This window comes from Morone saxatilis, unplaced genomic scaffold, assembly GCF_004916995.1.
Source record: "Morone saxatilis isolate NCDOM2014 unplaced genomic scaffold, NCSU_SB_2.0 Contig23, whole genome shotgun sequence".
In the NCBI taxonomy this organism is placed as follows: Eukaryota; Metazoa; Chordata; class Actinopteri; family Moronidae; genus Morone; species Morone saxatilis.
In genome coordinates, this window is record NW_023339796.1 from 1,250,011 (window position 1) to 1,260,116 (window position 10,106).

Consider the following 10,106-nt stretch of genomic DNA (forward strand, 5'->3'; position numbering starts at 1 on the left):
AGTTGACAGAGGCTTGCTCAACTGCGACAGCCTCATAAAAGCGAAATAAAGCAAATCCAGCAGGCAGATAAATATTTCATCCAAAACAACAGAGTGAATAACCGATTGGGGGTTCAGTCTGTATGTCTGTCTGATATTAGATTGAAGAGCGTCTCAGACCATCACGCTCAGCCGGTCAGGGTTTCACAGTTAATGCCGAGTGGGCTGTATTTCACTGCTCCGGCTCTTCTGTCGTGAGGTTGAATGAATGCATCGTGTTGTGTAACGCTTGCTGATATAAACTGGTGCGGTTGGCTGTTGCAGGAGCACCACTGTCTACGAATAAAGATCCTGGGAGACTGTTACTACTGCGTGTCTGGTCTGCCCGAGCCCAGGCAGGACCACGCCCACTGCTGTGTGGAGATGGGCCTCAGCATGATCAAAACCATCAGGTACTGACTTCTTCCATCCTGTTTCTTATTATTAGCATCATTTTGAACCAGAGGGATGGAAACTCTGGTCGATCTATACAAGTGTTTTGACAAATGTTATCTTATTATCCTGGATGGTAAAACTTGCAGTCAGAGGCACAAACTAAACAAGAAGACACAAACAAAAGTACTAAAACACAAAAATTATTTTTTGATGATTTTTATAGGCGACATTATGGGATAAGAACATGAAACAATTACAAAACAGTCTGAGAGTTGACATTTTGTCGAGTTGGTACGGGAAATATGAGAGTGTGTCAGGAACGGAAGAGAGAAATAAAATAAGTAATAACAATGAATATAATTAATAGCAATTAATTTTGGGGCTTTTGTTTTTGTACCAATATAAAGTCAACTTAAAGGAAATGAGTCAATGGAACAAACTAGAATTAAATCAGCAGTAATTAAAACACTGCACACATTTAAGTTCATTTTGGAGTTGGGTTTAATTAACGGGAACGAGTGGAGGATTAAGTCATGTTAGCTTACTGGGATTTACAGTGTGTGCATTCGCTGTCAGTGTTCCTGTTTGCAGTGTAACCGAGGATGTTGTGGATTACTGTTGATACTGAAGAATGAATGTCACTATAAGGACGTTTATCTGTGATTTAACTGGTACTGCTGCCGTCACTGGAGTCATCCCAGCAGTGTGTGTGTGTGTGTGTGTGTGTGTGTGTGTGTGTGAATTAACTGCAGTAAGTTGAGTGCGAGCAGAATGTGTGCGAGTTTTAATATATAACATCAAAACATGTGTTTCAGAGGCTTAACACGGCTCTCAGTGCAGTTTGGAGGCACTTGAGTATGTCTAATAATCCCCTCCTTACTCAACCAGTGCATGAAATATGGTGCTTTTTGGTTTATTTTTGATAGCACAGATGTATCACTCTTTTACTTCCACTGCAGCTCTTTCTTGCAAATATGTTGAATTAGAGTTATCTCCACACTTCTTTTATCTCGGTTTCGCCAGGTCTCTGATCTGAACGCTGCTTCTCTTCAATATTTGCATTTGCAAGAATTAGCCCCTAGCTGTGTTTCAACAGAACATCAGTGACAAATAATGACACAATTACAGGGTTCAACCGTATCACACAACCGTGCATTACTGTGACGGGAGAGAAAATCGAAATATAGCCAGTGATGGTATCATTTTTTTTTTTTAAATTACACAACAGGGATTTACAGATCTCATAAGCTCACACACCGCGACACACAGCTGACTGTGTAATCTGCAATTCATATAAATGTAAAAATGCAGCGGAAATAAAGTCTGCAATCACACACATACAGCCGCTCCGCAGTTACTCCGGAAAAGACTCACACACCCCGGAGTTTGTGCTCTTAAAGCCCGAGGCGTTTTCATTTCCATTATCTGCTTTGTCGCTGTAACATTTTCGGGCCCCGTCACATCACTTTCGAGCGTGGCAGCGAGGGAGGAGAGGATGACTGATGTTTAGAGGAGAAAGAGGGATTAGTGGCGGATAAGCTGCGAGATTTGTGCTGTATACTGTTAAATCAATATGGTGAACAGCCTGCAGACGACCACTTTGTGCTGCAAGAGTGTAACTTTACATGTGCCCAAACGGAAGAAGTGAAAAGAAGGAGGTGTGCAGGGGGAGCCGCGTCGGTGAGACATCAGATATTAAAACACTGTTCAGCAGGGTTGGCTGATATGTTACAATTTTCCACTTTGAGTCCACGAATCAATGATTGCAGATATACGTATGAGCCTGTGTGTGTGCTGGGCCTGTTTATTAGTCTTTACACTGATCCAACAATCATCAACTCTGGATGTCTAACCGTCGCTTCACTGATGCCCCCGACCTCCATCGCTCCTCCACCTTCTTCATCCCTCTCCTGTTGTGTCCTCATCTTTCCCTGACTTAGAGTCTTGCCTGTCTGGTGGAAATAAACCTTTAATTCACAGCAGTTAGATGTGAAAATACACTGCTTCTACACCTTCCTCTCACCTGTGTATTTAGTCTTTGTGTTCCCTTGTTTCAGTTGTCAATTCGTTTTGGCTTTGTCTGTGGTTGCTTTCCCCCTGTGCTTCCTCTTTGGATTGTTTTGCTTTTGGGTTTCTTGGAGCTGCATATATTCACCTGTACCTGCCTGTAAGTGCATTATTATATTAAATCACCAAATCCATCCCGATTCCTCTGCTGTCGTGCATTTGGGTCCAATACTGAGTGTCCTAGTTGTGACAGATATATTCGTCCAATCACCCCGTACAGACGTTTCGTCTGGTGAGTTTTGAGTAGGTGGTTGATAAAGTCGGTCTGGAGCCCGGTACTGTAACTCTCATACATCCTGCTGTAAACATATTCCTGGATTTCTTGTAGAATAGAACAGAATCTTTGTTTTGATATTGGCGCTGTATGTCAGCCATCCGTAGGCCACTACCAGAAATCTTCAAGTAAAACGTGTTTTTGATTAGTCGGAGGTGTTCTGGTTTTGTCTCATCATACGTTGCAGGTTTTGTTGTCTCTCGGCTCCCTGGACAGAGGGTTGGTCAGTCTGAGCTGTCGATTGTCTGCTTCACCAAACACTTCGGTGTCAGTGACCCAGAGCTCAGACTGACTGTGTCATTATTACGTAATATCATCTCTACTCGTGTGTCTTGCAGGTTAATAGCTGTCTGTGTGCCAATTCAATAACTTGAATTCACTGGCTGTAGTCTTGATTCATCAGTTCTTTATTCTTTTGATGATGATGTTCATGTTTGAAAGGGGTGGGCTAATTACAACTGCGCACGAACACCTAACAAAGAGTTCTAGTGCAAACATGAGTACAAAGCAGCTGAGACATACTGTACTGTTGGTGTAAGGCTCATCAGATTTGTTTGTTGTTGCCTCACAGAGGACTAACTGTGGCTTCCAGCACGCTGACTACAAAACACACAAATGAGTTATGGCGATTCCACGTGTGGACTGAGCGGGGTTTATGATGAATAATAGCTTCTTTTTACGCATGATTCATGATCCATAATAAAGATGAATACAAATAGAAAAGCATGCAAAAAGCTTGTTAGCATGCTAATGTTAGCATTGAGCTCAACACGGCCTCACAGAGCTGCTAGCATGACTGTAGACAGTCTCGTGATGAACCTGTGTGGCTTATCAATAAGACTTACAGTAAACTGTGTCAATACAAGTTTGAATACGTTTTTGAGCCTGCCAGGTCGGGAAGAACCCTCGAGTTTGGCGTTATGGTCGATGACATGACAGTTTGTTGGAGCCAGCCGAGGTGGCGTACTGAGTTTACTGAGCTAATCAATCGAGTTTACTGAGCTAATCAATCAAGTGAGAAGTCGGCTCATTTCTCCATAAGACTGCATTGTATCGTGTGTTATTGCAGCCAATGGAGCTGCCCCCTGCTGGCCATTACATAGAATACAGCTATAAGACACTTTACAGACGCAGAATCTCTGACCGTTATATACACTGTAAATGGTTTACCGTGGTATTGAATTGGGTATCAAGAATTGAGGAGTTTTACTCGTATCAACTACTGAAGATCTGGCATCACTAGCTGACCTCTGACCTCCAGGTGATGAAGAGTTTCCCTTCAGAGTCATTAAAGTATCACATCATCATCGTCATGACTAACTGCAGTTTGTTTGAGTTCATTTCCAGCCCCCCTCCCCCGGGGTGTCGTTCAGCAGTCTACTGACTTTAAGCACCTGTCACAAACTCCCAGAATGCCTTTCACCTCACATTCATCACTGCTGTTATGAAGCATGAAATGAGACCGGGAGGCAGGGATGGGCGTGACAGCCCCGTCTGCTCTTCACAGGATTTATCAGCCTCAGTTTGTCCTGCTGTTTATTGTGTTCAGGGATAATAAAGTATGAAATGAGAAACAAATTTATTAACGGGTGTGAAAAGTCCACCGAAAATGTCTTTCACCTTCTTCACTGATACGCATGACATGTATTGTGTTTGTCTGTCGGCGTTATCTGTCTTCTGTCTCGCCAAAGGTCAATTTCATGTATATTCATTTGCACACAGACACTGGATTATATTATTGGAATATTTTAGACAAAATATAGCGCAAAAATATATATATACATTTTTAATAATATGATAAAATATACATTATCATCATTAAATATTTATTTTCACCTTCATTCATCATTACTTTTATCAATTTAAAGATGAATTTAAATTACAAAATAATACCCTTTTATTAGTCAGACTCAGGACTGCAGCAGTGTTTTGCATGTTTTATACCATTTATTATTCATTTATGATGAATTTTCAATCATAATGAAGCTGTAGCTCAGGTGGTATATTCTCCCATGTCCAAAGCTTATAAATGCTTTGTGTTTTTATGATTTCTCAGGCAGCCTTTGTTTAAGAGAGCACAAATAAACTGAACATAAAATTCTTGTTGTGTTTCTTCCAGATACGTGAGATCGCGTACGAAACACGACATTGACATGCGGATTGGTATCCACTCGGGCTCCGTGCTGTGCGGCGTGTTGGGACTCAGGAAGTGGCAGTTCGACGTCTGGTCCTGGGACGTGGACATCGCCAATAAGCTGGAGTCTGGCGGGATCCCAGGGTGAGTAAACCGAAAAGATTTTAGATGCTTTGGGGGGTATTTTACATTTAATTCAGTTGTCTCCAAAGTCAAATTGGCTTGGGGCTGCTGCAACATTCATAACTACAGTTTCTATACATTTTTATCATAATTTTATATCATATTAGCTGATCGCAGCCAAACAACAAATAAAGGCCAACTGTTTGCACACATCTGTGGGGACCTTCGCCATTTACCTGTATATGAAGGGGTAGTTTTAATTCATAAGAAACAATTATAAAAATGATTTATTATTATTTTTATTTCTGACCTCTCGTCAGAGGCTGGAGGGAGGGCGGTGGAGGGCCGGAAATGGCCTCTGGGCCCACCAGTTTGCTTTAATTTGATTGTTGGTTGTGGAGATGGACAGGAAACGTGGTTAGAGAGAAAGCAAAAAGCAGATGTTGTTGCTATGGTGACACCCCCAGTCACAAATGACTAAAAAAAAATATGTGAAGAAGCCTGTTGGGTTTTAGTTTTGGGGCATTTTTAAAATGTTTTTTGTGTTTTATTGCAGTATTATGTGATACTTCCTCAGTTTGTAAATGTTTTTGTTAAAGAAGCTGTTACAGAGAGGTCATTCTGCCTGAATCTTTCAACATTAATTGTCTCTTGTACAAAAATACATATTTTAACATTGTAACCAAGCCTTAACCACCACCTTTATCATTTTCTATTATTTTTACTGAGATCATTTCTTCAGAATGGACATTTCAGAGGGGTTGAAAGGAAATCTCCAGTGGAAACCTGTGTTTGTTCTTGCTGTTGTATTATTTGTTAAATACACAGTAATGGGATATTTTGATCTTTTTCTACAAAAAATGTATCTGCATTTTCACTCATGTTCCTGTTTGGCCTTGGGACAAGGGCAGGATTAGTTTTCTAACTGCCGATTTAAAATATCCTGCCAGCCTCTGTTCTAACCCCGACCTGTGATCTACTGATCTCCGTTGCATAACATGAATGGATGAAGCAGCAGTTTCTCTGCAGTGTTTCTGAGCCACAGACAGAAGATCTCTGAGTGTCTGATGACGTGCACCTTGGACACATCAGACAGTCTACAATAAGAGCTGGACCTGAACTTCAGTCACTGACCTGACACTGTGCAGGATTTCATTCACACCTGTACTCACTGATTGACTTCTTCTCTCTGGAGGCTGAAGGCGTCTCAGACACTCAGATCAGCTGCTGGACACCTGCAGACTCTGTAACTGACCATCCGTGGTGTATATTTGATAACTCCAGGGAAGGATTTTGCTAATTAAATCTGCCCAAGACTCCCATCTGAGAGCACATGGCTGATAAATTAAGGAAAAACTTTATTAACAAGTGTAGAAACCAAGCTTGAACCCACCGTCACGTCACCAATTGGTTTGCTGACTACCTTTTTAAGCCTTCAGTTTATTTGAATCCAGTGACCAGATTTGCATTACTGCACCTCTATCTTGATTGGAGCTGCTTTATCGTCTTTTTTCCTCTAAATGGGACCATCATTTACTAAATAAACATCATGCTGTATAGAAGAAGACTGAAACTAGAAATTGAGACCATAACCTAATCAGGAAACTGTTTACTGAGCTCATAAATCAAGTGACAAGAAGCAGCCAGTGGAGTCGCCCCCTGCTGGTCATTACAAATAATGCAGGTTTAAGACACTGAAGCACTAGCTTCACTTCAGCTCCATCCACTAACTATCATACCGTCTGTGCTAGAAACAAAAGCAGAGGCTCCCACACAGGTCACAAAAGTTTACTGAATAGTTTGAAAATTATGTTATGGCCTTCACAGTCACCAGATCTCCTTCCAACTGAACACCTCTGGCAGATCATCATCCTCATTGATCATCCAGCTGTACGTTGGCAGCTGCCCTCAGAGAAATCGGATTTTGACATTTGATAAAGTATGTGGCTACACATTTTGTGTTTGTTTTTTATCTCAAGAAAAGTAACTTTTAGATTATGCTTGCAGCCAAAAATCAGTTCTTCGGCTCTTTAAAATGTTTCCCAGTTCAATACATGTGATAAGACTCTTGCATCACAGTTTATCTGTGTTATTGTTGCAGAGTTACAAGCCGGACCCAAATGCAGAACACAGACACAGGGATGAGGAGAATTTAGGAAGGTTTGTTGTAGGATAACGGCAAATGGAGTGGGGAGTAAAAGATGGCAGGCAGGGGCAGAGGTCAGACGGGTGATGGTGGATGCCAGACTAGGATGGTCGAGTGTGAGTGATGTGGTTGAAGCCTGAAGTTGCACAAGGGTTAGCAGGCAGGCGGCAGGCAGATGTGAGGCAATCTGCAGTAGTTGAGACAACAATCTGGGAAAGAGTGGGAGATGAGCCCGAGTTGATTGATTGATGGCAGGTGTGTTGGTTGAGTGGGGATCCAGGAGCCAGGAGAGTGGGAGTGGGAGTGCAACGCAAACACCACACACACTGACAAAGAGAGAGAAAGAGGAAAACACAAGGGACAAACACTGAATTTCCACCATGCTGTTATGTAAATGTTAAAAAAAGGTCTTTCTTTAAGTAAAGCTGCACTATTCAGTATTTTCAGATTAACTGAATCAAAAGGCTAAAAGAAGTCATTAGTACTGACACGTTCTCACCAACCCTGCAGCTTTATGAAGCTTTTTAGCATCTTTTAGCTCCGAGGTTTTAGTGTCTAATTTCCTGTCTGGTTCAGTCTCAGTGTTTCCAGCAGCTGAAAGCTGTTTTCATCAAACAAACTGTGATCAACCCACTGGACACTTTGTCACTTTGTTGTCGTATGTTACATTTCACCATCTAGTTGGTCTAGCCATAAGGAACGTGTCGAGACAGTTTAGTCTGCAGCTGAGTACTGTTTTGTTACAGGCTTGTTCAAGTGAGAATTGCAACGTCATCCTTACTGTTTCCTAACATGTTAGCCTTAACAGGTGTTAATGTGTCAGAACTGTGTGTCTGTGGAGTTCTTCTGCCCCCTAGTGGCCAAGAAAAGTGCAGCTTAAAAGCATTATTTTTTATTCTTCTTGTCCCATTCCAGGAGGATCCACATCTCCAAAGCCGCTTTGGACTGTTTGAACGGCGACTACGAGGTGGAGGAAGGGCACGGGAAGGACCGCAACGACTTCCTCCGCCGCCACAACATCGAGACATACCTCATCAAACAGCCGGAGGAGAGTCTGCTCACCCTGCCGGAGGACATCATGAAGGAGGCGGCGAGTTCTGTCGACCGCCGGGCCAGCAGCACCACCTTCAACGAGGCGTCCTGGAGCCCAGAGCTTCCCTTTGACAACATTGTGGGGAAGCAGAACGTAAGTCCCACGGCTGCTTGTGATCCAAGTAATGTTGTGCACTTTATCACACTGTGAAAAGATGTCCATCCTAACAGCAGATGTGTTCTGCAGTGGAGGATTAAACTTATTTTTATTCAAATGTCGGGGTGAACAAATGGGAATATGGCATTAAAATCACACTACTTCTAACAGGATATTTTAGCTGTTTGTTAAACTCTTTAACCAAATTAAAGTAATCTTAACCTGTAGACAGATTTTGTGGCATCTTTTGTTTGTTGAAAATAAGACTTGAAGCCTCACTGCAGGACGAAGTGGTTTCTTAAGATGGACCTTTTTTTCGCAGTGCATGGGATCTTCTCAGTTGTCTCGCCTTGTTTGATAGTTGTTTTGTCTTTTTTTGTTTTTTGTTTTTTCCTGGGAATGAGTGGACGGCTTTGTGCAGAGAGACTGTGTTGCCGTGGTAACATGTCACCGTGTGTCAGCCTGCCTGTTTTGCGAGGATGACGAGCTTCTGATTGTGTGGCCCATTTAAACATCCTCTTCATCCCTTCTTCATTTGTCTGCGTGACAACAAATCAGCCTACGGAGGCATCATGTTGACATTCTGGGTTTTTTGTCTGAGATTTTGTCTTGATTTTGCAGAAAGTAGAGCAGGACTGAGGTTTTTCACTTAGTGCTCATATGCAACAGCATCCAAAGAGAAGGAAGGAAGATGGTGATAAACCTTTGAGGAAGGGTACTAAACATCACAAACCATTTTTCGTTAAGGCAAATGTTGTTCATATTTGTGTTGTTTTTGTGTTGCATTTGGCCTGCAAGGTCTGGCATTGACCCAGAACAGGAAGTTACAGTAAAAACATTAATAAACCAGCATGCAGACAGTAAAAACTGTGTCCTCCTCTGCAACTTTGACTTGTGGTGTGCCCCAAGGTTCTGTTGCATCGTACATGAGGTTCCTTTGGGGAGATTATTAGTTTGAAAGGTATGGCTTATCTCCACTATGCAGATGATACTGTATTTTACTACGACAGCCACAAACTAACCGTTATATTCATATTCAGTTAATCTGTAGATGAATAAATTAGTCGTTTAGTCTATAAAACATTAGAAATTAGAGCAAATTACCCATCGTACTTCCCTTGAGCCCACAGTGTCATCTTGAAATTGCTTTTTTTGTTTAACCAATAGTCCGAAATCCAAAGATATTCAATATTCTGTAGAGGAAGAGTGAGAACCAGACAATGTTTTGCAGTCATGCTTGAAAATTGACTCAAACTGTTAATGAACTAATGGTTTTAGCTCTGAATTTTCTGTTATCTCCTCAAAATGTGACTTCCTAAATGCTATTTAAAACAGAGAAAAGTCCTTATCTGCCCATCTGGTCCCCAATATGAAGGAAAGCCTTCATCTTTATTTGTTGAATCCAAACTGTGACTTTTGACCAGGCACTATCTCTTAACCAACGTATAAACAGTTTGCTTTGTTACTGTTTCTTTCCATGAGGCCCAAATTAAGATGCAGATGATAATTCAAGGCTTTTTATCTTGTCTAGACTACGGTAACTCCTTTTTCAGTTTTCTTGACCTGGATTGGGGCGCCCCCTTGTTGCTTTAGTTCAGAGTGTGCAGCTCTCCGTGAAGCAGATCAGGCTTCATTCCAGAAAAATGTTGATCCCAATCCCACACAGCCACAAGTCATTCACAGACTGTATGAGCTGTCCCAACTTGCTCACTCACAGATATGTCATCAGGCACAATAGCTGCGGGGGGGGGGGGGGATA

General features: G+C 41.9%; 1 protein-coding gene across 1 annotated transcript in view; it reads left to right on the top strand.

Annotated features, from left to right (window-relative positions):
* Positions 1-10,106, top strand: part of adcy8 (adenylate cyclase 8 (brain)) — a 51,014-nt gene that overhangs the window by 2,384 nt on the left and 38,524 nt on the right. Inside the window, exons 3-5 of the mRNA XM_035670326.1 lie at positions 304-431; positions 4,875-5,033; positions 8,074-8,344. Of these exons, the coding sequence (XP_035526219.1) occupies positions 304-431; positions 4,875-5,033; positions 8,074-8,344 (558 nt within the window). The remainder of the gene's footprint in view (positions 1-303; positions 432-4,874; positions 5,034-8,073; positions 8,345-10,106) is intronic.